Consider the following 17,113-nt stretch of genomic DNA (forward strand, 5'->3'; position numbering starts at 1 on the left):
AATTAATTGTTGTAGTCTAACCCGACCTCATGAACGTGCGTGTAGCACGATTTTCTCTTTCTATTTGATGCAATGTTAATAAATAAGCAGAAATTGACTTTAGCATGCAAAAGACTGATACATTCATTATTAATGGCATGGCTGGTTGAGTCGACAGAAATACGGGACACACGGTCCTATAATTTACTGCTGAAATGTTTGCGGGGCAAATCTCAGGACAGTCTGAGCGCTCATGGTACGCACAGTGCGTACAGCAGTACACCTGCAGGCGCCACTGGTCAGGGTTGCCAGGTTTTCGCAACAAACCCCGCCCAATTGCTACTCAAAACTAGCCCAATCGCATTTCGAGGGGGGTTCCTCGGTAAAAATCGCGTTCAGGGGCTAAATATCAGGTTATTGGGGTCTCTTCAACCCGCGGACATGAAAAACAACCCGTGGCAACAGTGTTAAAGTAGCCCAAGTAGCCCAGGCAACACTGGTTAAAGTAGACATACAAGGCAAAATATTTTATATATCAACTTGGAGTTTTAAATCGACACTGACAATTCAAACTGTCATGTGTCCGACTCCAATATGTTTCTTCGTTGCATCCCACACACTTAATTCCTCATCATTGTCAACATCACAGCTGAAATATCGTTCGCCGGGATTTGGCAACTTTATGAAGGACTTTGTGTGGCTATTTCTCTCACAGGAAATGAGGAATAAATAAGGATGTCCACTTTATAGGCTACTTCTGCAGCTCTGGACTGCAGCTGCTGTAGGCCCGACCTTCAGTCCATCTGCTTCAGACTGAAATTCATCCTGACAGCAAAACAATGTGGACTCCAGAAACTTCACTTGCAATTAAAAAGACAAACGAGTTTAGCCGAACGGCAGCGGGTGTTACAGCCCTGAAGAGGATTAGTTTTACACGAGAACAGATGAGCCGAAGATTATGTAACTTGTACTAACAGACTCCTCAGTTACTCCTGGTTACATTTGTTAATGGGATCGGTCTCCTTGTCATATTAGAGAGGTGTCATTATATTGTACGTTTTTTTCAAAAGAAGATAATAGATAAAAAGCTAATGGATGACATTTCGGTTTATAATTGCATATAAGCAGTAGTACAAATACAATGAAACCCACTGTGTAAACAATTCCACTGATAATCTCTGCTTTTCTCATCAAGAAGAACATTTTTACCATTGTGGATAAAGGTAGGCTACTTTTTACTGAAAAAGTACCTCGCAAAATTACATGGGAAAGTCTCAGTGGATCATAACATTCCGAGTCATTACACTACATTTTGGTTAAGCACATGGATTTTTTCCATAACCAGTGTATAGTCAGAGAGCATTTTTCCCAAATTGTTTGTCACAGTCTGCCATTCTTGTGGTTTTCTCTTTAGCTGTGAGGAGCAAATATCTCCACTAGGTGGAGACAAAGATAGATAAGACCACCACAAGCTAATAGCAGGTTAATTTGAACCTTAATTCTAAAATAAACACCGATTTCTGGGGGAGTCCTTAGTCAGTTGAAAAAGTGCCATTGAAATTAATAAGAACGCTAGCTTTCTGTGAGTATTACAGGCCTCCTTTGTACGGTGTCCGGTCCAGTTTCTCCAGCAGTGTTTGGCTCATAAGCAAGTTCGCGCACATCCAGACAAAAGCACATTAAAGTAGGAGACATTCCAGCAAGTCTTACTCTCCTTGTCACGCTGACCTGATTATGTTGTGATTAATTAGCTGTATAGAGGCAGATCCTGTTTGATGTTTTGTTTATTGTCACCCGGCCCAGATTTTTAGCTGACGTGGTCTGGCACCTCCGGTAACAAATGAAGTGAATAAGAACTGCACAGTTTCCCACACTCATTTCAAGGATTATGCAGAAAAAGGATACAGAATCAGAACTGTTGATTTGGAAAACCTTATAGTTTGTTGTAGACTTCCTGGAGAAGCAGGGTTTTGAGGACGAACTCTGGCCTGCTCTGCTCTGCATAGTGTGTGTGTGTGTGTGTGTGTGTGTGTGCTTAATTAATCTTCTCAAGACACTTTACTTTTACTTTGCAAGGGCACAGATGAATGATTTTCCCTTCAGCGCTTCCTGTCAGCCTCAGCACCGGAGAACAGACCAATTTATAGCATGGGCAACCTTTCTTCTGTCCTTAAAGTCTACAGTGTCCTTATTTAACTGTTCAGAATATACAGAAATACATAGGCCTTTCAACCATCACAAAAACATTTTCATAAAAAAACAGTCCATAAATGTTAAAATACTATGTTTCAACCATAATTGTTACCATAATTTTAGTTTGGGAAAAAAATATTACTACCTTTTCAGTGTAAAGTTATATCCAGTTTTACAGATTTGCTGCCTAAAATGACCACATAATTCACAAGAACAGTTTTTCAACTTAAATGATACGTGTTTAATACATGTGCAAAATACAGTTGCAAGAAAAAGTATGTGAATGGTTGGTTTTCTGCATCGGTATCATTACTGATCTTCAAATCACAAGTATAGACAAACACAATGTGCTTATGCTTACAACAAACAATTATAATCTTTCATGTCTTTACTGAACACATTCACAGTGATGTGGAAAAGATAAGTGAACTTTACTTTAGTAAGTGAACTTTTTGTTCATGAGTCCACCATAGTTTGTTCTAAGCAGTTAAACTGCCCAGTGTTCTTCAGAAAAATCCTTCAGATCCTGCATGTTGTTTTGCTTCCAGCACATTTAAACAACAGTAACTGTAAGATTTTAAAATCTATTTTTTCAAACTGAGGACAACTTATGGACTAATACACAACTATTACAAAGGGTGAAAACATTTACTGGTGCTCAAGAAGGAAACATGACGGGGGTCTAAACTTTTTGAACATGAAGATCAGGTCAAATTGTACTTATTTTGTGTTCTTTTAAATGTAGGAAACTTCTGAAAAATGATGTTTAAAGAAAACATCCCCTCCCATCCCATCATCCTGTTCAAATAGTTGCAGAAAAACAGAAACAGTACATTTTCTTGCCATTCCAAAATAACATCAGTGCTTTTATAAAATTACTAGATTTGCATTTCTGCATTTTAATCCTCTAAACTTGGCCTCATTGATGAACTTCCATTCTAAGTGCCTGCAATAACCTTTTTTTAAATTTAGTTAGTTAAAATATAAAAAAGACAGCAAAATTCAAACAACACAGATTTATTGTCTTAAATACAACAATGAATGTAAACCAGAACAACTTACTCTCTACACTCTGTTCAAAACGTTTTAGAAGCGTCATCAATCAGAGACAAAAAGAGCAACAAGAAAATGCATTTTTGGTATTCTACAAAGATTCAAGCAACACCCATTGAGTAAACAATAGAGCTTAGAAAACTGCCCACATGCAAAACAACTTCACAGAGGTCATTGTTCCAGTCCTTTATATAGTACCTGTATGATGAGAACAAAATGACATGTGATTTCAGTCAACTTAATCTGCAATTGATCAGTCTTTCTCCCCAAAATAAATAAGCACATAAAGGATGCAGTAATCCAAAGAGTCCTATCAAAACATTGGCTGTATTCCAGTCCAGGAGGCCATCAGTGATGTGTCTCCAACTCCACGATGGTCCACTCGCCCTGTGGAGATGCAGCGTCCTCAGGAGAGAAGCTGGTCACAGTGATGCTGGTGGTGGAGTCCTCCAGTGGAGAAATAAGCTCAGCCCAGCGCTTAAATGTGTCCTTTTCGTGATACAAGTAGTCCTGTTCATTCAAACAGTCTCGAGACAAGGACAGCGTCTGCTTGATCAGATACTGTGCAAGGTTTAAATCCTCTGGGACTGAGTTTATGACGCCCAGATTGGATTCTTGGTCAGACAGTAGCTGTCGAAGCAGACTCCAGTCTTTCTCTGCAAACTTACTGTCTTCGCTGTCCACTTCCTCTTTAACGTCCTCTGTCTCTACTCCTTTACCCTCCTGACGTGACTCCTCCTGTTGGGGATCACTGATTCTGTCAGCATCCATGCTTTGTTCGAGGGCTTCTCCCAGGTCCATCTCGTAAATGGGGGACAGGGCTTTAGACGGCCGCCGGTCATGTGTGCAGGTTTGATCCAATGTGTCACAACCATCAAAGTCCCCTAAAAATAATTGACAATACTGCACAATGACCAAGTGTTTTATCCTTACGTGGGCTTTTTTTTTTTAAAACACAGGAATTTTCTTGAAGACATGCGTTGTTTCTAGCTCCACATGATGTACAAAATCACCCCTAGTGCAACTGTGTCCTCTGGGATGTGGTTAAGCTTGAAATAGCCATCCTTTTAAAGACTAGATGAAAAAAATATATACTTTGTCTTAGGCAGTTTTCACTTTTTATTGTCATTAATCAAGATCTGATTCAATGACGCATGCATTACAATTAAGCAGATGTGCAAATCCAAAGTTTTCCATGGAGCACTCTTGACTTTCCATGGCCTATCCATGGAGCAACTTCTGAATTTAGGATAAGGATGGACAGCTGCCATAAAGGTGATGCACAGAAGAAAGCCTACACTGAATGTGTCTCTTTTGTTCACAAGTGCTGTAACAGTAAAAGGCATGTTTTGCCAGCCACTGTATCTCCAGCATAACTTAAGTTTTGTTTGCATACAAAAGATATGAATTCTCTAGTTCTGATCAAACTGAGCATTTGTTGTCCTTAAATATACACATCGAAATGCAAGCAAGCACTTACGCTTTTTAGTTTATACTTCTTAACTTAACAATACACTGAAAATATGACGGACATGGTGGCAAAAGAGTGCTTATTGCTTTTCTTGGCAAGATATGCTTCTTGTAAAGATAAAACTCCCAAAAACCATTAAAAGTGATTAGAATCATGATACAAGTGTGAAAAAAGAGAGACATGAGGAGGACCTTGAGATTGTTTTTCTAGAAACACAACATACAGAAAAAAAAAAAACGAATTCTACTGAAATACACTGAATTAAATGAAATCTACAACATAAAAATCTAGAGTTGAGAAAACGTTACCTACTACATAACTACAAATGGTGTGATATATTGTGAATGAGAAATAAAACAAATAAAAAAACACAAAAATGGATACAAACATGGAATTTCATAAATGAACAAAATCAATAATGAAACCTAGTATTGGCATGCAAAACTTCCTGGTTTGGGTGACTTAACAGACAGAGTCTTGAAAAATAAGACGGCAAAAGACTCAACATTGATATTGAGTATAAAAAACATCTAGGTTGTTCTAACACATTCAAAGCATCATGGTCTCTGCAGAAGGTGTGATCCGTTATGTGCAGTATTAAAAGGAAGCTTAGCTCACTGTATATTTGTGCATATATATATATATATTTCTATGTATATATTTGCTGGCCAAGTCACATGGAGCTTGTCTTTTGCATAAAGATCTCTTATGGAAAAGTCAACATATAAATGACTTGGCCTATGAGGAAGAAGCTCACTATTTAGTATGGACAATAACAAACAAAAACGGCTGAGGACTTAAGTGCACTGGTACAACTGTGACTGCCCAGCCATGCCACATAACAGATGGTCTGACTCAGCATACTTCACCACACGCAGATAGATATTTTACTGTAAATATTAAGCTTGTAAACTTGTTAGTAGAGTTATTTAGGGCATAGCGCCTCAGAGAAGGCAATTTAGTTGTGTGTATAGCTTATTGAAATATTAGATTGCAAAGGATAGACGTCTAAATAAGAGAATTAAAGGAAGGGGGAAAAGGAGGCAGTAGTGTGCTACTATCTAAATCAATGAGCTATCAAGATTTAGCTCATTGAAGATGATTGAGGTCAAAGGAATTGTCTGAATATTTAAGTTGAATGGGTCAGGATGGGAGACTGTGAGTAGATGTTTCTGAGGCTGCAGTCAGGGGGGATGGGCTCTAATGTTATACGTTACCTGATGGAGAGTGTGCGGGTGAGCTCGCAGTCAGCTGCGGCTCAGGTAAGTCTAGCCGCAAGTCAGCTTTTCTGCTGTCTATATGTTTGGACTGGAGATTGCCATACTGTTCCACAAGCCGGAGGTCCAGGTGACAAGGGCGCTCCTGAGCAGGAACGTCACTGGTGTCTTTGTCTTGCACAGGGGCATCTGATTGATTATATGCACAATCCTCCTGTGGAGATCTCTGGACCTCTGTCAGGAATACTGCAGGTTTGGCCTCTTGTTCATTTTCCTGGTGGTTGGAGATATGGTTGCCCCTCACTGTGCTTGTGGACTGCTGGGAGTGGTAGTCTGTCTGAGAATTGTGAGGTTCACCATCGAAGACATCACCATGTGCAAAGGAATCATTTGACTCGTGTGTCGGAGTCTGGGCACCTCCTTCTTCACATCCAAGTTCTTCACACTCATCCACCGAGAGTAAAACAGAGCGACGGAAGTTAGAAGCTGACTGGTACTCTGGTTGCTCATTCTCTTGTTCCGCAGGATCTTCAAATGCAAGGTTGACAATACCTTGAAACTGTGGAGGTGGCTCTGCAATTGGGGGAGCCATTCCCCTCGGTAACACCTCAACTTCTGATCTTTCATCTTCAGTCTCCTCCTCTTCTTCCTCTTCCTCTTCTTCTTCAGAGGAGAAAAGTTGGTGGTCCTGCACGCCCTTCAAGTTTTTTAACGTGGTATCCATTTCACAAGGTTCCTCCTCCACTGGCACCTCATCCTTTCTAATCCAAGAACGTGGTCTTTGACGCCCTACCTCTTCTTCACTTGTAGTCTCTGCCTCTCGTCCTCTCAGCCGTACCTCCACACGCAGTCCAGCCCCACTTTCGTACATCTTGAGCTCCTCAGGTGTGCTGGTGTCACTGCTGCTGCGACCCAGGAAGTCAGGGCAACGCATGGTCCCACACTTTGAAACGCCACGCTCATGGGAACAACAGTCGTCATCTTGCGAGCCACCAGCATCATAATCCTCTGACCGTGGCTTTATGTCATCAGAAGAAGTAGTGGCACTGCCAGTCTCTGACTCTGGGCTAACTTGGGGATGAAGCCCATTCCATGAGTCCTCTAGGGGTGTCTCAATGCTCCCTAGACTGCAAGGTGTATCAGGAGGGAGGTCTGAGTCCTTTGAGGAGTTCATGGAATTGAGGCCTTGTTCTGGTCCTGTGACATGGGGTGGAATGGCATGGCCTGTGGCCAGTTTACTTCCGCTTATCTCACTCTGCCCAGAAGTACATGTATGCATGTCCGGAGTTACTGACCGAGTCTTCACTTCTGTGCTACTTAATTTACTCACTAGATCACTGCTTTTCTCCATATCTTGAACCTTAGTAGAAGTTGCTGATATACCCTCGGGAACCGCTTCTTGCTGGTCTTGTACAGCTTGGCTGACTAGTGAATGCTGCTCCAGGGAAGAAGGAACTTTGGAACTCTCCAGACAAGATGTGACCAGTTCCTTGCTTCTTGTCTTACCTTCAGTAGAATCTGGATTCAACTGTTGAGTGACCTTTTTAAAGTCTGAATGTTTAGGGCTGGATACTGAATCTTTCACAGCAGTGCCTGGCTTTTTAGAGCCAGCAGGAGTTTTGACGGCCCCTGAGGATTTCAGAGATGATTTTGTTGGAAGTGTTTCTGGAGCCTTCTGTTTAGGTCCTGTTTTGTTTGGGGCAGAAGGAGACTGCCTGGAGGAAGACGTGGAAGCTTTGACACTGGGCCTTGACTCAGGGATGGCCTTTGTTGTCTTCTTTGTAGTTGCAGGTTTAGATATATCTTTCTCTACCTCTTTTCTTGGGGAAGCAGGCTTTCTAGAGCTAAGGGCTGAACCAGGTCTGGATGAAGCTGTTTAAAAGAGGAAACAGAATTGAACTTATTATTGTTAATAACAAATTATTTTTAGATCCATTCTGAAGCTTGAGTGTTTCTTACCAAGGTTGTCTGACACAGTGCTTTTGCTCTTTGGATCTGAGCGGGATGCAGGAACTCCAGGTACTGCACGACTGGTTGTGGTAGGTTTAGTCTTGGTTGATTTGTTAGTGGGGCTGTAAACACAATGAAGGATCAAAAGACTATAAATTGTAATAAAGTGTAGATAGTAAAAAAAAGTTTAAGGATCACAGTCTGGTTGTTCACATAACTCACCTGCTAGTCTTCTCAGTGTCTGGTTTTTGAGCAGGTTTGGTCAGAGGAGATTTTGTTGTTGCCTTGGCTTGAAGTTTTGACCTGAGACCTACAATGTAGAAAGGATTATTAAGTTTTTACAACAACACAACATTTTTATAAATGACATTGCATGTTGACAATACAGTAGTTATTCAAAAACAATTTCAAGCTAATCATTTAAAACATTTTTTTTAACGTATAGCCCATTAATCTAATTAAACAGAGCACTATCCATCAAAATCCTGGTCTCAACATTGTCTGCACAAGAAAAAAAAAAAAAGAATTGTGATATTTTTTGTACCCTATTGTAAACTGGTATTTGTCCTGCAGAACCTCTGTGCTATCTAAACCTACATTCCTTAAGGACTGTGAGCAAGGTAACAGGCATGTACAATTTTAGTAGTGCTAAGCAGCTTAATGATGAGCTAAAACCTACTCTGCTGAGCAAAGACTCTCTGAGTCAGAAGGGAAGTCAGTACCAGGCAAATGCCAGCTAATGAGCAGGGAAAAGGGAAGAGATACTGTATCTATATTTTTACCTCTGGATTTCTCTCCCTCTCAACTGCAGTACATTCCTTCTCTCCCTAGCCTTCCTTTCCTGTTCTAATTTTCTAACTTTTATCAAAACTCAGAAGCACAGATCATACTATTAATTAACTTTTACTTTCAGGGACAGAAGAGCGAACCTGAGGTGGTAATCAGCAGCTAACATGGGAAAGTAAGGATAGCTTCTTGACTTCCATGGACTTACAGCTGTTTTCAGATCTAAATTTCTGCTCGAACTATTTCACTGGCTCTGGCTTGCTGGATACCTCCACTCTTCACAGTAAAACAAGGACTAGCTTGAGATGTAGTAGAGTTTAAATTTGAATCAAGGTAAATTCACCTGTTGGTGTACTGTGGCCATTCTTGCGAGGACTCCCAGCGCTGTTGTCTGGTGAGGTGCTGCCAGAGTTAGATGGAGTATTCTGAGCATTGCTGGCTGATTCCTGAGGCAGATCTTTCCCTGACATTGTGTTCTTCTGCACTTTTCCTCCTTTAGTCTGGCCACCCGAGAGATCAGAGCCAGCAGGGGAAGACTTTGGCCTTGCTCCTGGGTTTGGCTTCCTGTCCATCACCGTCTTCCCTGTGGGTGAACCACGGGCACCTGAAGCAGTGGAATTCTCCCGTTGAGCACCGCCACCAGTGCCGTTCAACACTGGTTTAACAGTAGACGTAGTCTTGGTTTTAGCTGGCATTTGAGTTGGTTTAACCTTATCATTTTTACTTCTGAGTGAGGCATTGTTACTAGCTTTTGTTTTGCCAGAAGGAGCCGTGTGAGCTGTTGGCCCCAGAGCATCAGACTTCATGGTGCCTGATGCTGCAGCTACAGATCTTGCAGGGGAAGCACGTGGACCCTGTGATACCTTAATAGGAGGATGAGTAGGGCTATCACATGGAGATGAAGTGCCCGAGGGGCATTTTGTAGGTTTCTGTTGGAGAAGGAAGAGAGACGGAGAGAAAACGAAAGACTATGATGGCTTTGCTCATTGTTAATCAGATCAGCAACCCATTTGACACAGTAATCTCAGATGTATAAGACCATAGAGCACAAAACCATGATCTTAGGATTAAAGGCTAAAAAGCACATTCTTCAAAAAAAAAAAAAAAAAAAAGGACAGCTGTTTCCTTAGCCCACGGTCTCTGTATCTATATCACTTTGGTCATACATACATACTGTTTATTTAAAGCGCAACAATGAGGTGTTTTTTTCATCTGCCCTTGTCAAGCAAGTAGTCCCTGTTTATATTTTTGCACCGAAACACATGCATATTTATGTTTCAGAAAGAGAAACATTCACATTTTCAACTTTCTATGGGCTATCAGGCTGTCCTTATTGTTGAGCTCAGACAACAGCAGCAGGAATCCAGCTATGTTTTCAGGATCAGTAATTCTGTAGCACATTCCCTGAATCAACCTTAACGTTGTTGTGATGAGACAGCTCTCATTTAACAGCCATTTAATTTCAGTTCAATCAGAAAACCTTATAAAATCAGAACTTACAGTTCTAACAGAGCCTATGCCAGTAAATCACTTTATTTCTAATGGTCAACCGATATTGAGTTTTTTAATGGCTGATGCTGATATAGATATCTAGAAAGCAGATTGGCTGAAATAATGCAGATAGATACACTTTACAATTTAATGAAAGCAAACAGGACTGTAGAATTTATAGTAAACAAATATATTTGACACAATATTTACTCAATATAATGATAATAAAAAAAAAAAAAAAGATTACTTGTGTTTATTTGTGATGGGGACAATCTCAAAATGACCAAATATTGGCTAATGAATCAACCTGGGCCAAAATATCTGTGTGCATCCCATTTTTCAGTTTTACCAAAATAAGCAACAGAATAAAAATTACCTGAGAGCTGCTGAGCACAGGTTTTTTTCCAAGCCGTTTACAGTCTCCTTTATCAAGAGCAGCTGAGAGGGTTGGTAGAAGGAGGAAGAAAATAAAGACTAATTTTAGATTACAGACAGCTTCAGTTTAATTAGAACATCCACTCCTGCATAATCAACATTTGCCAAACATTTCTTCAATCAGACACGCAAATACTTGCAGACTTGCAATCAGTCACAACCCTAATCAGTAAAAGTGGCAGCGCAGCTCTGCAGAGAACCACTGATTTCCTACTCCTTCATCTCAGATAGAGACAGCACAGATCTAGCCTTTGATAATCTCACAGTCCTTTAAATCATCAGAGAAAAAAAAACAAAAAGATCTAGGCTTCCTTCCCAGCAATACAACTGAGCTCTGATTTCTCTCCTGTCATCCACGAAATCAATCCAAATCATGGATCAAATAGCTGCTGTAAAAGAATGCAGCTGGAGTGTTTGTGTTTGCACGAATGCTTTGCATACGAGCCACTGCATTTGCATTCCTTTACATATGCGAGGGAATCTTTAGAAAGCGCGATCTTGACACCTAAAGCAATGCATAATTTATGCGCCTGCATATATGTTTCCACCTGCAGAACAGAACAACACAAAATCCACTGTATCTCATTGTGGACCCCATTCTTCAACCCACTCTGAAAATGCTTAATGTTTTGATGTGACTCTATTCTAGCTCTCAATGTTCAAAGCATCTCTGGGTTGTTGAAGGACTGACAGGAGCTGGAGGTTATCCAGCAGGGTTTCTCTCACCAGCACTGGCTACCCAATATCCATGCAAAGCAGGGCTCTTCATCACTGCACTGGACCACTAAAAAAAAAAAAAATTATACAGCCCACTCCTTCTTCACACATGTACACAAGCGCATTCTGAATGCTGCATGGTTTTGAACACCGAGCTGTTCATTTCTTATGTTCTCTCTTATCCTCCTCTATTTTATACTTTACCTACTTCCCACATTATTTATGTTTTATTTCCATTCCTCTTTCTTTTGCTATTGCTACATTCTTACCTTTTTTTCTTCCTCTCCTTACCTGCGAGTATTTTTTCTCGATATCTGGGTTGTAGTGCATCCCATCCTTGTGTGTGCCGCACTGCAAAGAAGGACTGAAGCAGGAAGGTCCAGAGCTTCGTGCGCAGCGAACACAGCTCACGCCTGAATGGCTACCGGAGGGACAGAATGAGTGAGAGAGGGTGAGCGAGAGAGAAGGAGGGAGGGTGGATACAACAGCAGGAGAACATGAGCGAATCAGCAGCTGCTTCAAAGGCTGGTTGTCTTGGCAACCGATCGCCGTTGCCTCCCTCTACCCTTAACAGGATCCTCTCCAGCTAAATGGATGATGTCAGTAGAAGAGGCTTGTGTTCCCGCCTTCTGCACCGAATGTTCATTAAAAAAAAAGAACGTCTATTTTTTCAGATTCTGCCTTAGCCTTTCCATCCGCAGTTCATTTCTCCCACGTCCCTCCCTGCTTTACTCTATAATGGACATGGAACCAGATTAGACATGGCCACACCCACGACTCTTGGTCTTTCTCAGACTAATCCATTCTGCCATTTCCCCTGGGATGTGAATTAACTCACAACGAGACAGGAAGCGACAGAGATGGCCAGAGAGAAATATAGAAAAACTGAAAGTGACAGAGCGAGTACTGTAAGTATGAGAGGTGGAGTTGTTTACCATGACCTTTTCTATTTGTAGTGTGTCACTTTATTGTAATCCGGCATGGCCACGTACATTACAGGCAAGTTTAAATCCCAGGATCAAATGAAGCGCTTTGTACACATGCCATTATATACAGAGAATGTGCTCAGCAGACCGTTGCTGCAGGTGTGCACTACTTGATGAAGCACAGAAAATCTATCCATCAAGTATTATAATAACTACTGTACAACACTGATGCAGTAGACACATTAAAATCAACATGAAGTCATAATGTACTTTGCAAATTCATGCATTTATTAGTGCATGTTTTCAATTCTTTAAGAAATGGTTTTAATTCTTTATGAAAACGTAATGACTTGAAAGTCTGAAATGGCTGGTGTCACAAATCCTGCTTACTTTTACCACAACTTTCCTCTGGTATGTAATACCCAGTGGACAGTAATGCCACCAGGCTTTGAATATCCTGTTTCATTTGGAAGTCAGATTACAAAAGTAAAAACATATAGTAACTGTATGCACATACTGAAAACAAAGAATGCAGATGAAATTTTATTATGTATTCCTCAGATTTACTTTATATTGACCAAAATAGAACAGACAGTTCTGATCCGGACTGCTAAATAAAATAATGTTTAAATGAAAACCTGTATAAAATAAGGCATCCGGGGCTGTGCTGTATTTTTAATATCGTTAAGACTGAAGGGTTTGCAGGTATTCCACTGCAGGCTGTACCTAATCTCTGACAAACGACAGGCCGGAAGTCATTTACTTTCAATGGAGAGTAGTATAAAGTTCTGACCATATGCGCATACAGAAATTTCAGATCAGATTTGCAGCTACACCACATGTGACTGTCTGACTGTATGTGATGTATTCAAATCAAAATATGACTGCAAGGAGAAAATAACCAATACTTTTGCACTAAAACTGTATTTTTTAAACACTATTTCTACAGAATTATGTAAAATAAATGATTTCTGTAAAAAAAGTAATTATATACAAAATAATTATTTTATAATAAATACATAATTATTTCTGAAAACCTGCTATGCTTTTCTTTCAAATCTATTAGATGTCCATATTTTTGTGTGGATCTATAACAGCCGTCTTGTTTGGATCAATAAAAATAAATGATTAATTTACTAAATGTTCTGAGTTGTAATTAAATGCTGCCTTGTAGTGTTCTGTTTCTTTGTTTACCTCCACTTCCTCCTGATAGGCTTGGTCTTCTGTGATAACATCTACCTCATTCGGGTCACCGCTCAGCCGGTTCACAGCAGTGAACAGGTCACAGCAGTTCTCCACAGTAACGCCCTCCCGCACGGCTACGCACACCTTCCTCATGAGAGTGGGGTCACGTGTGAACTCCTCTCTCTGAAACAGTACACGCCTGACTGTCATAGCTGACAAGACATCTTATATCTTATGCCTAAACATCATCGATTGGTCGTACCCTTCGGAGATCGTGGAAGGCAGCGGTGTGTGTGACCTGGGGCAGGTGTGTGACAATCATCTGCAGACACTGTTCTTGCAGTTCACTGGCCAGACTCAGCACCTGCTTGGCCCATTTCACCTCCGGCAGGCTGCCAATCAGCTGCTCGCTGCCACACAGCACAGATACTACACTCTGCACCATCTGAAACACATCACAATGTTACACACATACTCTGCACCATCTGAAAAACATCTTCATAGACACACTGTCTCATTCATGGAATCCATCTTCCCTGCTTCTCATGCTGGTTGCACTGTTAGTGACTGTAAATTTCCTAGTGTAATCCAATATGCTTCAGCAGTGGTTTACATCAAGGCTGGAAATCAGGAGGGGGAAAACCCAGTGTTATACAACTACACTTGTCTGACTGCAGCTGCTGAAGTTCTGGGTCTGTGTGTCTGTGTGTCTGTGTGCGTGTGTGTGCGTGAGAGAATTTTAGGGGACTGCCAGACTATGAGTTAAGTGAATGAGCTGTTTGTGGCACGCACACACACACACACACACACACACACACACACACAAAGCCACTCAATCAAGACCTCTAATTGCTCTTTAGTCAATAGCCATCCTCAAAACAGAGGCCACAGCTCATCTCATCAATGTCTTATTGTCCTATAGTATGCAGACAGAAGCAGAAGGACAGTAACGAATGAAAGGAAACATGGGTTGTTGTCTATGCTGTTTCCCACTAGAAAAACGGCATATAAACATGTTGAATAATATCTTAATTCAGTATCATTAGATTAGTATAAAAACAAAGTCAAAGGGAAGTCCCCACCACAAGAGAAATCAAATATGTGTCTGTGATTATTACACACCATGTTTTTGGTGACAGTATTAAGGCAATCTCTCTGTAGTTCTGGAGGGAGGAGAGCAAAATTTCTTTCTGACCAGCACTTCACAAAGTGCTCAGCTACCCATCTGTGGATTGAAACAAACATCAAGGGCGTAAGCTTTTATCTTCATATTTAATTACAAATAAGTAAAATTTTAAACTTCCTGCACAATTCGTGCTAAGCTACAAAATTAGCTTTTTGCCACTGTAACTTAAAAGACAGTTAAAAAAAAAAAATAACTGTCTTATAAGTTACAGTGAAATCTGTCATAATTTAGCCAATTTTGTGTCATTCCAAACCTACAGTTTTTTTTTTTTTTTTTTCACAAAAGAAGATGTTTTGAAGAATGTCCAGTCTACTCCATAAATCCAGTATGGCACAGTAATAATTTATTCTTTCAGACTTCAAAAAGCAAAAACTGTACCATAAAAGTGTAAAGGATATAAGTAAAACTTCATGTTCCTCACATAAAAGCTATTGTACACCCTTAGAAGACTTGGAATATAGTGTACTAGTCATATGGTGTATTTTTGTAGCACTTTTATTGTTTTATAGTCTTTTTCTCTTTTTTGGATCTTGTCAGCATTAATCTGTCAATATAAAAAAATTCTGTTAAATATTCATGCCAAACATCTGTAGATGATAGAACAAGCTTAGGTTGGTGCGAAACAACCAAAATCTTAAAGGGATAATTCACCCAAAAATGAAAATGTTGTCACCATTTCTTCACCCTCATGTTGTTCCAAACCTGTATGTTTCTTTCTTATGTTGAACATAATAGAAGTTATTTTGAAGAATGCTGGTAATCAAAGAGTTGATACTCCCCATTGACTTTCTTTCCCTGCTATGGAAGTCAATGGGGGCCAACAACTGTTTGGTTCTCCAAAATTCTTCAAAATATCTTCTTTTGTGTTCAGCATAAGAAAGAAACATACACTACAGGTTTGGAACGACATGAGGGTGAGTAAATGTCATCATTTCAAAATTTGCGTGAACTATTCCTTTAAATCCTGATATGCATAATTTTAATCATGACTGTGATAAATTACTAAAACTATTATGTGTATATATCCAACTTTACACACAAACATACTTATAAAGCATATACTAATAGCAAATTTCAACTGGTTGATAATTTATGTCAGTGTCACTGTCAAGTTTAAACTGCTCTAACCTTCTAAATGTAGACTATATGAGGCATTTAGGTATTAAAAACACTAACATTATGAATGAAGCTGCTTTAAAACTACTGTATGTGTATTGTGAAAAGCTCTATACAAATAAAAAGTTATTTCTGGAAGAGTTATCCCAATGATCTAGGTTAGTAACATTAGGGCAGTAGGTTCAGCAGGCATTGGACTGGCATTAAACTGAAAGCAGCAGTGCTGCGCTGATCTTATACCATCAGATCATTGATGCTGTACTGAGAGCCTCTCATCCTGATGCGTGACTCTACACCCTCCTATCCACGGCGAAGGCAGCACCAAAACATCACAGAAACAACACACGCGCACAGTCTCTCTCTTTCTATCTCTAAGGCACTGGAAAAATCCCGACCTACATTCACACGCCTCTCTGAGCTGCTTTACCGCAGTGCGCTGAGTTTACAGCAAAGACAATTCAATGACAGAGCTGACTAATTAAGTAATGGTGATGGTACAAAATGATTAAAGGTCCATTTTTTTTTTTTTTTCTGCTGTCCAAGTTGTCAGTTAAAAAAATCTTGGGACATATACTTATTAATATTTCTATCTATTTACCTAGGGGTAAAATCATGGCCACCGCAATCTAAAGATGGAAAGAACTTTTTGTACTGCTAGAGGCCCTTTTATACCCAATGGGAAACAAACAATTTGTTGACGACTGGTCTAATCACACCAAGAGCAAAGTCAATATCTGTCTGTATAACGGGGTGAATACACTTTTCAATTGATCTACAAACCGGGTTGCATAGTTTGCGGTTGGTTTCAAGTAAACGCACAAAATGCATTATTTGGGTAACACTTTACAATAATTCACTAACACTTAAATTAAACAGAAAAGCAAGCAGGTGCATGATTTGGCATGGCAGCCAATACAAATAATTAATAACCGTTTCCTTACCTAAGTCCTGCGTTTGGACCAGGCTCGGTCGCAGAATCACAAAACACATTTGTGCTTCTGAAATTATTATCTTGATCTATATAGTGTAGTTAGCTATCTCTGTGTCATACGTGGTTGCTTGTCAAGCATGAAAAACAAGTTTTATTTAAATTCTGAATATATTATCGTATACAGCATGCAAAGAGCGCTCCCTTTAAATTTATTAAAAACTGTCACTCATTCATCACGATCTTACAAAGTTCTGTTTTAACTAATTAATGTGACCACACAATGAAACTTTTTTTTTTAATGAAGTTACGAGCATGATAGAACTTGGCGCTGGACAAAAAGCGGTGAGTGCGTGGATTACAACCTAAACACCTCTGATTGGCCATTGCATTGTAGAAATCAACAAACAGGTCTAGGATTGGCTACTTTGTTCCCCTCTGCTTTCCAAAGCAGAAGATACACTGGATTGTTTGCCAAAT

General features: G+C 40.0%; 1 protein-coding gene across 2 annotated transcripts in view; it reads right to left on the bottom strand.

The window, feature by feature from the left end:
- Positions 1-3,173: 3,173 nt before the first annotated feature.
- Positions 3,174-17,113, bottom strand: part of btbd8 (BTB domain containing 8) — a 32,902-nt gene continuing 18,962 nt past the window's right edge. For both annotated transcript variants that reach the window (XM_058778875.1, XM_058778876.1), the window contains exons 10-19: positions 14,526-14,628; positions 13,666-13,848; positions 13,413-13,586; positions 11,584-11,713; positions 10,517-10,578; positions 8,993-9,578; positions 8,086-8,173; positions 7,873-7,985; positions 5,914-7,785; positions 3,174-4,109 (exon numbers count right to left, since the gene is read on the bottom strand). In XM_058778875.1, coding sequence (XP_058634858.1) covers positions 3,574-4,109; positions 5,914-7,785; positions 7,873-7,985; positions 8,086-8,173; positions 8,993-9,578; positions 10,517-10,578; positions 11,584-11,713; positions 13,413-13,586; positions 13,666-13,848; positions 14,526-14,628 — 3,847 coding nt within the window. In that variant the 3' untranslated portion in view covers positions 3,174-3,573. The remainder of the gene's footprint in view (positions 4,110-5,913; positions 7,786-7,872; positions 7,986-8,085; positions 8,174-8,992; positions 9,579-10,516; positions 10,579-11,583; positions 11,714-13,412; positions 13,587-13,665; positions 13,849-14,525; positions 14,629-17,113) is intronic.

Source organism: Onychostoma macrolepis, chromosome 06, assembly GCF_012432095.1.
Source record: "Onychostoma macrolepis isolate SWU-2019 chromosome 06, ASM1243209v1, whole genome shotgun sequence".
NCBI classification, from domain to species: Eukaryota; Metazoa; Chordata; class Actinopteri; order Cypriniformes; family Cyprinidae; genus Onychostoma; species Onychostoma macrolepis.